The 13807-nt window shown below is 31.6% G+C and overlaps 1 protein-coding gene across 2 annotated transcripts; it reads left to right on the forward strand.

The window, feature by feature from the left end:
• The first annotated feature begins 629 nt into the window (after nucleotides 1-629).
• Nucleotides 630-4416, forward strand: LOC114164414 (PLASMODESMATA CALLOSE-BINDING PROTEIN 2-like). 2 transcript variants are annotated; one of them, XM_028049084.2, is made up of 4 exons: nucleotides 630-769; nucleotides 938-1174; nucleotides 1910-1943; nucleotides 4138-4416. In XM_028049084.2, exons 1-4 carry the CDS (start codon nucleotides 715-717, stop codon nucleotides 4337-4339), a joined length of 528 nt encoding a protein of 175 aa, XP_027904885.1. In that variant the 5' UTR covers nucleotides 630-714; the 3' UTR covers nucleotides 4340-4416. The 2 variants fall into 2 exon arrangements, with proteins under 2 accessions (XP_027904885.1, XP_027904886.1); XM_028049085.2 differs by having other exon boundaries at nucleotides 4141-4416.
• The last annotated feature ends 9391 nt before the right edge of the window (nucleotides 4417-13807 follow it).

Here is a 13807-nt window from a genome sequence, read left to right on the forward strand (position 1 = left end):
TTTTCGACCTTCCATGTGGGGGTTCAGCTTCGGGTATATTGAAAAGATATGTACGCTGACAAAATCGCACACATTCTCTGTTCTGCTCACGGCATATTTTTCTAGGGCGGAAATGCGGGTATGTCCCGCCCGTTTATTTTAAATAAATAGTATTATTTATTCATAAACTTGTAAAAGTAACTATGTAAATGAAAGAGGAATAATTTTTTTTTTATAATTAAATTTTGACAATTTTTTTTATAATTTTAAATGTTATTTTTTAAATAATTTTATATTTTTTTTCATTTTCAATATTTAAAAACCATTTAAAAAATATTCATTATATTATAAAAAAAATTATTAAAATTTAATAATAAAAATATCACTTTGAAAAAGATATACACCAAATGGTCCATCATTCCACCGCCACTTTTTTAACCGGACAATTTGACACTACATCTTTTTTACTATTTTATCTTTTAGTATGATTTAGTTTCTTTTAAACATAAAAAAATAATTTTTGTTAAAATTATTTTACTCTTATAAAAATATCAAATAGTCGTGAAATAATATAAAAAAATCTTTTCCAATTCTAATTACATAAAAATAAAAATTGATATATTATATTTTTGTCTTCAACTTCAGATCTCACTTCACACTCTCACTCTAGCAACCATTGTTCCTCTCCCAAAACAACCTCATCTATCTCCTTCAACATCTAAAAAAATCTGCAGCATGAGCTCGAAAGCTTTTGCAGCACTGCTTCTTTTGGCCTTCACCAGCTCTTCAAGTAAGCATTTTGGAGTTGTTTTCATCTGTACCAAACAAAGCTTCTTTTCTTCATTATTCTCTGGCACAACATTTTTATCATTTCTAAGTACACAACAACGTTTGTTTGTTGATGTTTGTAGTTTGTAGTTTGTTTTTTGGCTTAAAGTTTTGGTGTGGAATGTGACAGGTGCTACTTGGTGCGTTTGCAAAGAGGGAAGTGATACGATTCTGCAGAAAACCTTAGACTATGCGTGTGGAGCTGGGGCTGATTGTAACCCTTTGCACCAAAATGGCCCTTGTTTTCAACCAAACACTGTTAGAGCTCACTGTAACTATGCAGTTAACAGCTATTTCCAAAAGAAGAGCCAAGCTCAAGGCTCTTGTGACTTTGCAGGAACCGCCACTGTTACTGCTTCAGATCCCAGTAAATCCTCCACACTACTTCTTCTTTCTTCGTCACGCCAATTTCATCATATCCTTCAAAATTAAAGATTTTGTTATTTTCATTAAGTTCCCATTTTACTAAAAAATTTATCTTTTCAGACCTCTGGTTACAAATTTTAATGTCTGGTTTCTCTGTTTTCTACCTTTAAAATGCAGTGATCCATATACATTTTTTTAAACTAATCCTAATAATAGTATCTTTGGTGTTTGGAAGTTGAAAGTTTTAATCAGAAATAAGATAATTTTATAATAGATAATTACTTTTTAGTATTAAAATTATTTGAAGATAATATTTTTAATATAGTATTAAAATCATTGAAAAAATTTAACATCGAAATGAAATAATTTTATATTATATAACTAAGTGCAAATCTTCGTCATGTGGCTGTGTTGAGTTGAATTAGACTTAAGTAAATCTCTTACCCATCTTAGCAAAATTAGTTTATAACTCTAATAATTTAGCTATATTAACAAAAATTACCCTTTTTGAAGTTAAGTGTTTTTTTTTTTGAAAGTTCAGCTCAAATAGTCCTTCACAAATCCATTGTGTTATCAAACTAGGTCACAGTCATTGAATTAAGGATTTTAGTACTGTTATTCAGAATCTCTTTCTCTTTAGAGTACTTACTTATATTCATTCAACCAGTTACCACAAAATCCATAGATTCTCAAGGTCTCATGACAACTCAAAATTTGTGACTTGTTTTATGAACAGGCAGTGCAGGATGTTCCTACCCTGCAAGTTCCAGGTATGCATGTTGTTCTTCATCTTCGGTTACCTTTAGCTTGGAATTTGATTCTTCAAAACCTTTAAACAACTTTCCAAATTATTCAATTTTTTTTTATATATTATTGTATAATATTAAGAAAATTATTCAATGGCAGGTTTATTTGTGTGTGTGAAGTTTGGTTTGTTGTGGATTTATAATATATTTTATAGTGATGTTTTTAAATATATCTTACTTAACCAAGTTAATATTTAATAACATGGTGTTTTATGAATTAGATTTGCATACTAAGTAAATATGTGATAAAGTTCACCTAAAATATCTTATGTGAGGAGCAAAAACCTAATATGTTTCAAGTTGAAAAAGCAAAATAAATGGTTTGGAAACTCGTCTTTTCCCTACAACAAAAAAGAAAAAAAAAATCTTTTACTTTCTCAATCAAAATGTTTGAGTGGAGGGTTTCATGTATTCAAATAGAGGATCATAATGTTATCATTTAATGAAAAGGATTTACGTTATTATTACTTTTTAAAAATAATAATATATGAAAAAGACACTCTCACTTATTTTTTTATAAATAATTATGACATTATGGCTGTCTTTTCTTGTTAAAATTGAATTTTACTTTTGTAATTCGTGTTTCTTTTTCTATTTGATGTTTCTTTGTGTTAAAGTCATAGTTACAAGTAAATGTGTATTATTACTTTTTCTTTGTGAATAATTTTTGTAAGACTAGGACCTTCCATTCTTGTAATTGCATAAATAACTTTGTTTTTTTATAGGATAAGTCAAAATCTATTATTACTTTGCACTAGCTGGGTGGTCCATTGTAGGCCAAAGTCTTTTCTCATTTGACCAGTCTGCATGATGATGATGCAGGTTCATTCATTGCTCATTTTTCTGCTACCAAAGTGATTTTAATACATACCCATTTTAAATTTTTTTATATTAAATAAAATTTTAAGTAACTCTTTGACTATAAGTTAAATATCATTCTGTCTGAAATATTTATCAACAAAAAATACCATGAGAATTTTAGAAAATATGTTACCTACCTTTCTTCATACAATAAAAATATAATGAATTTTGTTATGAATAGGGTATTGATTAAAGATAATTAATATGTATTAAATTTTATAAAAATTTATAGTTAACTGTAATAATAAATAAAATTTAATCTAATAATCATTAATGCAGTTTTATTATATTTAAAGCACAAAAATGTCTTTAAAATTAAAATATAATTAAACATAAAAAATTTAAATTAATATAAAAATAAACAAAAAATAATATTAAACATTTTAAAAACTAAAAATAATTAAAGTATCAATTTGAGATTTTATTGAATTTTTTTACTCTAACTTGATAAATTTTTATAATATCTCGGTTAACTCAACAAATCTCTTTATAAAAATACAAACAATATAATTAAAGTATCATTTTTTTTACTCTAACTTGATAAACAATTATAAATACATAAATTTAGTAATATAAAAAAATAATTACTTAAACTTTTAATTAAGACTTTACAAATTTTAAAATACTTATTTTATCTTAAAAATTTAAAGGACATGTTTATCTATAAAATTGGTTATACATATTTATATTATTTTAATTTTTAATATAAAAATAATAAAAACAATACATATTAATTATTTCTTAACCGTATCTCCCGAGTATAATTGTCTCCAAATATAATTTAATAGGAGTAGAGAGCTAACTTTAACCACAGCTTTAGTTACTGAAGTAGCTGATATTCAATTATAATGTATATTTAGAATTTTAAAAAAATTATTATTTTAAGTTTTATATATATATATATATATATATATATATATATATTATTTGGTGGGTGTTAAAATATCTTGAGTAGGAAAGAAAAAACATTAAATCTTATCAAGAGAACATAAAAAGAAAAATTAAAAGGCAAATCTGTATGAAGTGTGCTCTTCTATGGCATTTTACATTCATTATTTGATTCTTTATTATTATTTTTTTATAAATGTGTGTTGAGGATTTAGATGTAAGTTTAAATTTCATATTTATTAAAAATAAAAAAGTTGTGTTTTATATAAAAATGAAAATTTATAAGTTTATTGTTTTAAAATTTAAATTTTTTAATTAAAGATAATCTTAATTTTTGATGTAAAAATTAAACTCTTATTTTTTTCGAAAACATTTATTTAATAACACTCGGTTCGCTTTTCTTAAACAGCAGTGCAGGCACAGGAACAAACAGTGGGACAAAAACACCTTCCGGCATCTCTTCTTCTTCTCCGTACAGTTCCACAGCAGGAGTGTTGGGAGGGATTGGCAGTGACACCAACCCAGATGAGAGTAATGGTGGCCTTATCAACACTACTTTCTTCATTTCTTTCTTTTCATTTTTCATCGCAATTCTCTCCTGCTGCTGCTGAAAACTCTCTTCTTCTGTGTATGTCACACTCACCATGTTATTATGATGGACCAATGTGATGTTGTATTTTACTCTGCATCTGTTACTCTTATTAAAAATCTGCACTTCCATATTTCCAAATTCAGGTTATATGGATTATATAGTTTCAAATTTAAATTTGTATTATAAATTATACGATATAGAATCTAATTTATGTTTTATATATTTTTTTAAAAAATTTGTATTATATATTATACAATTTAGAATGTAATTTGTATTTTAAATTTATATTATAAATTATATAATCGTGAATGTATATTTGTATTATAAATTGTAAAATTTAAAATATAATTTACATTTCAGATTTTCTTCCAAACTTGTATTATAGTTAGTATAATTCGAAATGTAAATTTACATTATCAATTGTATAATCTAAAATTTAATTTGTATTGTGAATTGTTTTCCAAATTTAGATTACAAATTATACAATTCAAAATATAAATTGCATTTTGAATTATGTAATCAAAATAATTATAAATTGTACAATCCAAAATATCTTTTTCTACTAATTTCAGTGAGTACAACTGAAATTTTAAAAGTAAGAGGGTGTAAAAAGGAAACATTGGGGTGCAAGAAGAAATTTAACGGGTCTTTCTCTATTTTTCTATTATCTTTAAGGTTCAGCGGTTAATGTGGTGAGAATGTTTTTTTATCAACAATGAAAAGTATAAATAGAGAAGTACTTGGGATACTACAATCATTTTGCACATCAAAAAGCAAAGATCAAAACAACTAAAAACTAAAAGAGAAAAAAAATACCTATAACCTATCATAAGGAGGATATAATTGTAACATCTCATTTAATAGCTTTTAAACTACTAAATAAAACATTATATAGTGATAGTCCAAAGCAGATAACATGGAAGTTAAGTATAATCTTATACAGTCATTCAAAATTGAGTAATGATAATACTATATGCACAAGACCACTAGTAGGAAGAGAAGATAAATTCTAACTACTTACTACAAAACACACCTATCTACAGGACCTCTAGATACTACTGCTCAGTCATACTATCAACACTACGTGAAATCTCTCCACCTACAGCCTCCTCTGCTCACACATTTAAGTGATCATTGCAAAGAATAAAACGAGAGTAGACAACATAGAACACGTAGGGTAAGCTAATAATGATTTAAAGAATGTTAAATTAAAGTAAGACTAAAGTAACGATCAATCATCACAATTTCACACAAGAACATTCTAACACCTCATACGCCAATCAACTCCAGACTCAATTATCCAGATATATGCAATTAACATCAGACCTCTTGGTGGCTTGCACCAGTGTATGATTCCCAAACTCTGCAGAGTTTGGCCTCAAGGGGTTATCACCCAATCATCACACTAGGTAAGTCTCCTTCTCGCCAAAGACTTGATCGAGTCGGTGGCTAAGACCTATTGCTACTCCTCACGACATAACTCATTATACTCTACATGAGCCTTAATGGTTATTGGAGCGTTAGGATACCAACCAAAATTGAGTCCTTATGTCCTTGCATACACTACCTTATCCACACTTAGAATTTCTCCACGAAATTCTTCCATAATTCACATAAAACAAACCCTCATTCATCAAATCTTATCCAAGATATATCAATACAATCATAAAAGTCATATTCAATCATTTAGTGCATGAAACATGTCAAAACAGCAAACATATGAGACAAGGTAATTTAGCGCTTAGCGTCCAGTTCCAACGCTAAGCGCCATTTGTCTCACAAATTTCACCGCTCAGTCTCAGATCCAGCACTCGGCCTTGAGATTTAATTTTTGTTCCAGATCTGCAGAGGTCCCAACGTTGGGGCATCGCTCGGCTAGCGCTCAACGTCATTCTTCTCGCATTTTTCAATGCTAAGCACCGCTGGGTTGGCGCTCAGCGCTGATCCTCTCGCATTTTTCAACACTCAACCTTGAATTCTGAGGCTCAGCTTCACACCAGAAAACAACACATATTTGGTTTTCTTGAGAAATTTGTTACCAACTTTCATGACTATAATTGGCACACCCTTTGCAGAGTTACTAGGTTTTCAAATTAGTTTTCAATTGAGGAATCTAAGGCCAATCAGAGTTATGACTCAAGTATTCATCCTTCTCAATTCAATCTCAAGTCATACAATACATTCACATATCAGCATATATCAATACCAATCAATTCAAATTCCAACAGCAATCAAACAAGCAGTTCTAGTCATACACAATTACACCTCACTAAAGTCTTTAAGCATAATCAATTATTAGCTTCCCTTATCTGATTAACTCGCACAATCTACTGCCAAAAACCTAAATTCCCCTTTCTCTTCTGATGCTCACAAATCAACCTAGAATTATCAGAAACACGATCAGAGGATGTCATTAGAGCCACTGATCAACAAGAATTTTTACAAGGTACACAAATCTCACATGTGATACAAGTACATCACATGCATGGCTTTTCAAGAAAAGACCGAGAAAATAGCATTATTATAACTTACTCAATTCAAGGTTCTGATCGGACAGACTTGGAGATCTCGCCGCAGTGTATAAGACCCGAGGAATTTAATTAATTAAATAAATAAATAATTAATAAATGTGGGTAGTGGGAGCCTTTATGATATTAAATTATAACTTGTATGATGTGAAAAAGTACTAGCTCAAATGGTTGAGAGTACTTTGATTGTGTGAGAGGATTTGGATTTGAGTCCTATGAATGCCATTATTGTGTTATTTATTTATTATTGTTTTGTTATATATGGGATCATGTTTTGGAATGATATAATACTTCAATTCTATGAGTTAGCAAGAAACATGAATTGACATGATGGTTTGGCATTGACTTGGCATTAGCATGGTTAGGGGTTCAAGTTTTGGAGAACTCAAATTAAACTTTATTTTTGCTATTTTTGGTTTTTGGCTTGAATTTGAAGGGTTAAGGGAAACCCTAGATGCATGGGCCACCAAAGGTGGCTGAGAAACGAATCATAAAGATCAATGAATGATAATAAACATTACCATTAAACCTTGAATTCGTTTTTTTGTAATTACCTAGCTTTAAGGCACCTTTAAGAAGAAAGGTTTTGGCAAGTTGTGAGTGTACTCAGAAAATAGAGACGAAAATCAGAGTGTAGAGAGTGTGGTGAGTGAACAATTGAGGGGCTGGACAGTGGAAGAGCTTAAAGGAATTGTTGGAAATCAAGGAAAGGACTCAAGCTTTATACTTTTAAGCAAAGGAATTTCGAGGTTAGGGGAGCTGGACTCCAATTTTCCTTGTTCGTCTTAATATGTACATGAAAAGTATGATAACATGATTGCATGATCCTTGTTTAATTTGCAAAATTTCTGATTTCTGGAAATTTTTCAGAAACCGCCTGGCAGGCTATACATAGCCGCCAAGAGGCTCATCCATTATTGTGTGTTTCTGGGTTCCTGTGAGGAACCGCCTGGCGGTGAAGCCCTGTACCGCCAGGCGACACAAGCATGTAACCCATTTCTGGGTTTCTCTGATGAACTGCCTGGCGGTGATGAATTTTCGCCAGGTGGCGCGAGTCTGTTTTGCTCGATTTTGTGATTATATGCAGTTTGAGATGATTCTGATCGGGGGAAAATCAAGGGTTAGTGGTTAAGAGATGATGTGATGTTGTAATTCTTGAATTCTAGCATAAATGACGTTTAAAATTGATGGAACGGTGGGGATATGTTTTAGGACCGACAGTATGGGTTTTTTTTATTCTTAGAGTACAATTGATGTGTAATTGCTTTGTGAATCTCACTGAGTATAGTTAGTATTGAATAGTAAGGCTGTATTGTTGTTTTCTCGTGCAAAGATGAGAGAGACTGGATCGAGAAAGGCGAAAATGGGAGAATGGGATTGTTGACATGTGTGACAAAGTCTAATTTTTCTCAGGTCTGATACACCGCCTAGCGGAATATAGGTTGTCGTCGAGCGGCAGCGTTGCACCAGTGGGTTCTGGAGGTTTTAGTTGGGTTGGTTTGAGTTGGTTGCTGTGATATCTTTTGGACATGATGTGGTACGAAGGAATTAGTGAAAAGAGATGGAATTTGGGTACCTAGAAGATAGGAGAGCAAATGGGGTTAATGATATAAGATTAGAACTATAGGGTAGATTGTGGAAAATCTATCAGATAAGGGTTTGGTAGCTGAATTATAAATGCGGTAGTAGTTGGTACAATTTATACAGGGTAAGTAACAAGATAGGATTTCATGACTGTGAGGGCTTAAGTGGTGAAGTAACCATAATACTGTCAGGGAAGGTTATGTAATATAAGTTGTATTAGTTGTTTGATGTGAATTGTTAAAAAGTCAACTAATCTTAAGTCAAGCAACTCACTGGTATGATAGGATAGGAGGGCTCATACGGGTATACGCAAGTTTGGTAATAGGATACCATTGGAAAATTTGTACACTGGAGTGTGCCAACGTAGGAATGAGACTAAGCCGTTGAATGGAGTGCATAGAAACCAGTACATGTCGTTGTGCTGGTATGGCGCCTGGCAGCAGGGTTCAACCCGCCAGGCGATAGCAACAAATACAGGGAGTCTGTATGTCGTGAGGCGCCTAGCGATGAGATGGGTTCCGCCAGGCGATAGCGTCATTGGACTATTGGAACTAATGTGCTTAGCGATGAGGGCAATCCCGCTAGGCAGTGTTTGAAACTCTGGGTGTTTCTGAGGCACTATGCGCCTGGCGGTACACATCCCCCCGCTAAGCGGTCTGGAAGCTGGTAGCGCCTGGCGGTACGTGTCCCCCGCCAAGCGATTTTGATGCTGCATCCTTGGGTTGTTGGATTCTACATGCGTGATCTACCAGGCTTTTGGTGGTGCTTCAAAGGTGGGATTACTGGTGTTCCTTGAGTTGAGCTCGGAACGTATCCCTTGAGTTGAGCTCGGGATAGGGGTTAAGCACGTAGCATTCCTCGAGTTGAGCTCGGAATGACATCCCACGAGTTGAGCTCGGGATGGCAGATGAACACGAGGAACCCGTGAGTTGAGCTCGGGTTTGGCGAGTGTTGTCGATGTGAGTGTGCTGGTTGTGTCTAGTACGGATGGGTCCAGAGAGATTGTCATCCTCAGTAGTTAACTGACGAGTTTGGTAGTCTTAGAACGTTGCAAACTATGTTCGTATTTGGGAACTCCACCTGGCGTTGCGGTGTTTGATCCGTAGCAATGGTTTCCTGCACGTGCTCTATCGATTGTGACCGATAGGTATGGCAGCAAGTCACCTTGGGGTAATCACTAAAAGAGGTAGAACATGAATGACCTGGTTGTGGCCAAGGGAGATGAAATTGATGGAGGGTTTTTATTTGGTGGGTTACATGAAATATATAAGTGTCTTATATATATGTATATGAATATATCTGTATGTTTATTCTGTTAAGCTCACCCTATCTGCTTGTGTTTGGCGATGATCGTGTGTGCGGTACACGTGAACAGATGATGTTGATGCAAGTGGTGTTGGTGATGCTTAGCCACGAAGCGGGGAAAAGCTTGGGGAGTTTATATATTTTCATGTCTTATGATTTTGGCATAAGATGTAAACTTTTATGAGATATTTTTGGATTATTCCACTTTTATAATTATGGATTTTTGGTTTGTCCTTGAAAGTTATAAAAGTTTAAATTTCCCGCGTTTTGGGAAATGAGGTATTATTAAATGGAACTGTTATTATTTCTTTATTTAATATTAAAATCTGTAATATCCTGACGGGATGTTACACAATGATCACTCTATCAGTCTCTGATTTCTAAAAGGATGAGAGAATGGTAAGATATTTTAGAGAGAAGTCAAAGATAATTTAGAGGACATAGTTTTATAGAGATAGTGTTTTCTAAATAATGAAATCTTTTTATGAAATTTCTATTTATATATAAGAAGTTTATTATTAAAATAATAATAATAATAGGATCTCATTATTTTAAACATAGTCATTCTTTTAATGTGATTTTCTAGGTTCTCACAATAATAGTTTATGATAACTATTCTACAAGAAAAATAGTGCAAATTTTTGAAGATAATAGAGACAAGTGTATGTATGTTAAGGATTTCACAAACTCAAGGAAAACAATTACTACCTAGTTAGTTTTGTGACAAAATTTTTCTTTTGTTTTCTATGCATGTCCATTCGATTCATAAGCCCACACTTTTGTGTACCGCAAAAAAGAATCTCTAAACTATATAGCATGAGTCTAGATGACACATTAGATGAGCACAAATAGAGTTGTGTATGGGTGTTACTTCAAAAAGGGATCGCAAACAAAGTATACCCCAACACCTAGCAAAAAGAGCACCATATGACGTGAGTGAAAAAGACTACACCTCATGTAGCTAAAAAAGCATCACCTAAACTAGCCAAAAAAACCAAACTCCTAATTCATTATTGATTTCATGCATACATCTGGACACAATCACCAAGCCGAGTATCACAATCTCATTTTGGAAACTTTATTAGTTATCCACTTCTAAGCCTTGACTTGGGCCAAGTTGAACACTTGTTCCCCATCCTTCACCATACTCATAAAAATTATTCTATTTCTATGCATCTAAATAGTCCATATAATTGTAACCCACTTTCAAATAGAGCTACCTTTTTTACTTAACCTTGGTAGAGAAAAATGATAGAAATGATTTTTTTTCTAAATTGTGAAGTGTTGTGGCAATATCCTTCCAATTATCACACAAATTCCATATATTCTTAGCAAAAGGACAAGTAAAGAATAGGTGACCCACTAAATCTTTACACCTGCCACACATGACACACACATTGGTATTCACTCTCACCCCTCTTGTGATCAAATTATGACACATTGTGGCTTTGTTTAAGATTACTTTCCATGTAAATTATAAGATAATTGGTAAGGCTTTAATATTCCAAAGTTGTCCAAATAGATCATCTTCGACATCTATCGATATTGTTTTGACTTTACTATAGGATGATTTGACAATATAAACATTAGTATTCCAAACTCACCAATCTCCCTTGCCCACATCCATACCATGCTCAGACAATTCTTTGCCATAGCAAATTCCATTTCCAAACCCCATTATTCCAACTTCCAATGTCCTCTAATTTAGTCTCTTGTGTAATAGAGTTAGCATACATCATTGAAAATCTTTTTAACAAGGAATAATTGCCTAACCAACTATCTTTCCATAATCAAATCTTATTTTTCCTTCCTTTGCTCCAAGAGATATTAACAAACTAGTTCCATTTTGCCCCTTGTCACATACTTTCCTAAGGTCTCTCCATCACCAAGACTCATGTTTATTTTTGATTAAATTATTTAGGGTCGTCGAAGATCCATACTTTAACTCCAAAATTTCTTTCCATAAACCATTTTTATCAGTTCTCATTCTCCACCCACTTTCATTTACCAAATAAAGTCTTATTAAATGCTTCTAGGTCTCCAACTCCTAAGCAGCCCTCATCTTTAGGTTTACATAAAATATCTCATTTTACCCATGTTATCTTCCTGCGATCCTAACTCCAATGCCATAAAAAATCCTTTTGAATTCTCTTCACCTCTTTTGTAACATTTATTTGCATCCTAAACAAGGAAGGGTAAGATAGAAGTAAGGTTGTAATAACAAAATTTATGAGTGCAAAACCTTTCCTCTCCACTTAGGTAGTTTCTTTCTGATCCTATCTACAATGCTATTCTATAATTCTCTCTTCCTATGGTTACAGTTTACTTGCATGTCTAAGTAGATAAAAGGAACACCTATTTTGATGCAATTCAATAATGTATGTGATTGTTATTATTAATTACATCTTTATATGTTTATATATCTTATATTTTTAAATCTTTATTAATTTTACTACTATTCATATTAGGAAACAATTCATCATGGTACTAAAAGCCCTTCAATACATAGTTTGTATTGTGATTTAACTACACGTTAGTATGTAATTAAAAATTGTTATTTATATAATTTTAAGAAAATTATAAAATTTAAACAATTTAATATAGCATGAATTTAGAATTTGATGTTGATCTTAACTAGTTTGGTAGTTGTATGAATGAGTCATGATCTATCTGATCTAGCACTCCCAGTGGGATTAGAACCTAGGAGACGGGAACATGGGTATTTCTTTCTGCACCCTCTATCTACGACCTGCACCCCTATGTAAAAGACTTAAATGCTCATTTCCCATATTGATTAAGGCAAGTGCTTCCTAACTATCTGATTAATAAGGAGGTTAATCATGTTCATCACTTAACCACCACACAGGAGAAAAATATAACTTTATATTTATGTCACTTTCTAGGTAATTAGGAAAATGCACATGAATAAATTTACCATAGTTTTGTTTTTTTTATTGGTTTATTCTTCTTCTATTGAGATTTTACCTTTTGTTTTCATTTATAAATAAAAGACTTATCTCTCATGTACTTTTTACACTCTTGAAATTGAATGCATTAGATTTTATGAGAATTTTTAGTGTTTTAAAAGTACGAAACTTTTTTATGGGTTCTTATTTTAGATTATTTTTTTAAGTGGTAAATCTTCATGGTAGTTATCCCAGTGAGATTTATACACTCTTATTTTCATTTCATTTTCTTAATTCATTTATTTTTTCAAGTTTACCTTATTTTTTGTATTAATCTTGCGTGGTCAAAAGCTTATTAGCCCATTGTTAAAGTTTGCATTTGTTCAAAGTTTTAGAATTGATAGATCCAACCCTACAAAACTTTGAGTTTCAAGCATCAATAATCAAACCTTAGAGCCTTAATAGTAGGATTATAACTTGTTAAAGAAATAAGTCTAAAAAAAACATTCTCAAGGGTGATTCTCATATTGTGATCAAACAAGTAAACAAAAAAAACCTTTATCATTATCATATTTAAAAGATTTGGAGGATAACTTTAAAAAGTTGAACTTACACATGTTATAGGTGGCAAAATGATCAAGTTAGAATTTCTTTAATATAGTTACTGATAACATATTTGTATCGATGCCTTCAAGTTATTTTTTTTCAAGTTAATTTTGTAAAAGCTTTTGTATTTATTCCCTTTGAACATGTACATCATCTTTATAAACTTTTCAAAGTGTCAAGAAAAAGTTTTCACACTTGTTTATTTTTAGGTGGCCACATAGTTTACTTTGAAATCAAACATAAGACAATAAATAGTATTATTTATTCATAAACTTGTAACGGTAACTGTGTAAATGAAGAGAGTGCGCAAAAAAAGTATTCATGACAATACCACACAAAACCAAACGGGTCCATCATTCCACGACCACTTTCTTAATTACATAAAAATAAAAAAGATAATGATATTTTGATTACTAAAATTTCACAACTTTATTTTATAACATGACGTATATCTTTTAAGTGATTTTTAAATATTAAAAATAAAAAAAATAAAAAAAATATATCACCTAAAATTATAAAAGAAAATTGTCAGAGTAATTTAAATTATTTTTCAAATAA

The sequence above is a fragment of the Vigna unguiculata genome, chromosome 9, assembly GCF_037176805.1.
Source record: "Vigna unguiculata cultivar grain cowpea cultivar isolate G323 ecotype 2 chromosome 9, ASM3717680v1, whole genome shotgun sequence".
NCBI classification, from domain to species: Eukaryota; Viridiplantae; Streptophyta; class Magnoliopsida; order Fabales; family Fabaceae; genus Vigna; species Vigna unguiculata.

What these genes read in the sequence shown, in the direction of transcription:
- LOC114164414 (XM_028049084.2), top strand. Translation starts at nt 715, where the DNA reads ATGAGCTCGAAAGCTTTTGCAGCACTGCTTCTTTTGGCCTTCACCAGC. An exon ending in GGCCTTCACCAGCTCTTCAA is followed by an intron (nt 770 to 937) that starts GTAAGCATTTTG and finishes GGAATGTGACAG; the next exon opens with GTGCTACTTGGTGCGTTTGC. An exon ending in TGTTACTGCTTCAGATCCCA is followed by an intron (nt 1,175 to 1,909) that starts GTAAATCCTCCA and finishes TTTTATGAACAG; the next exon opens with GCAGTGCAGGATGTTCCTAC.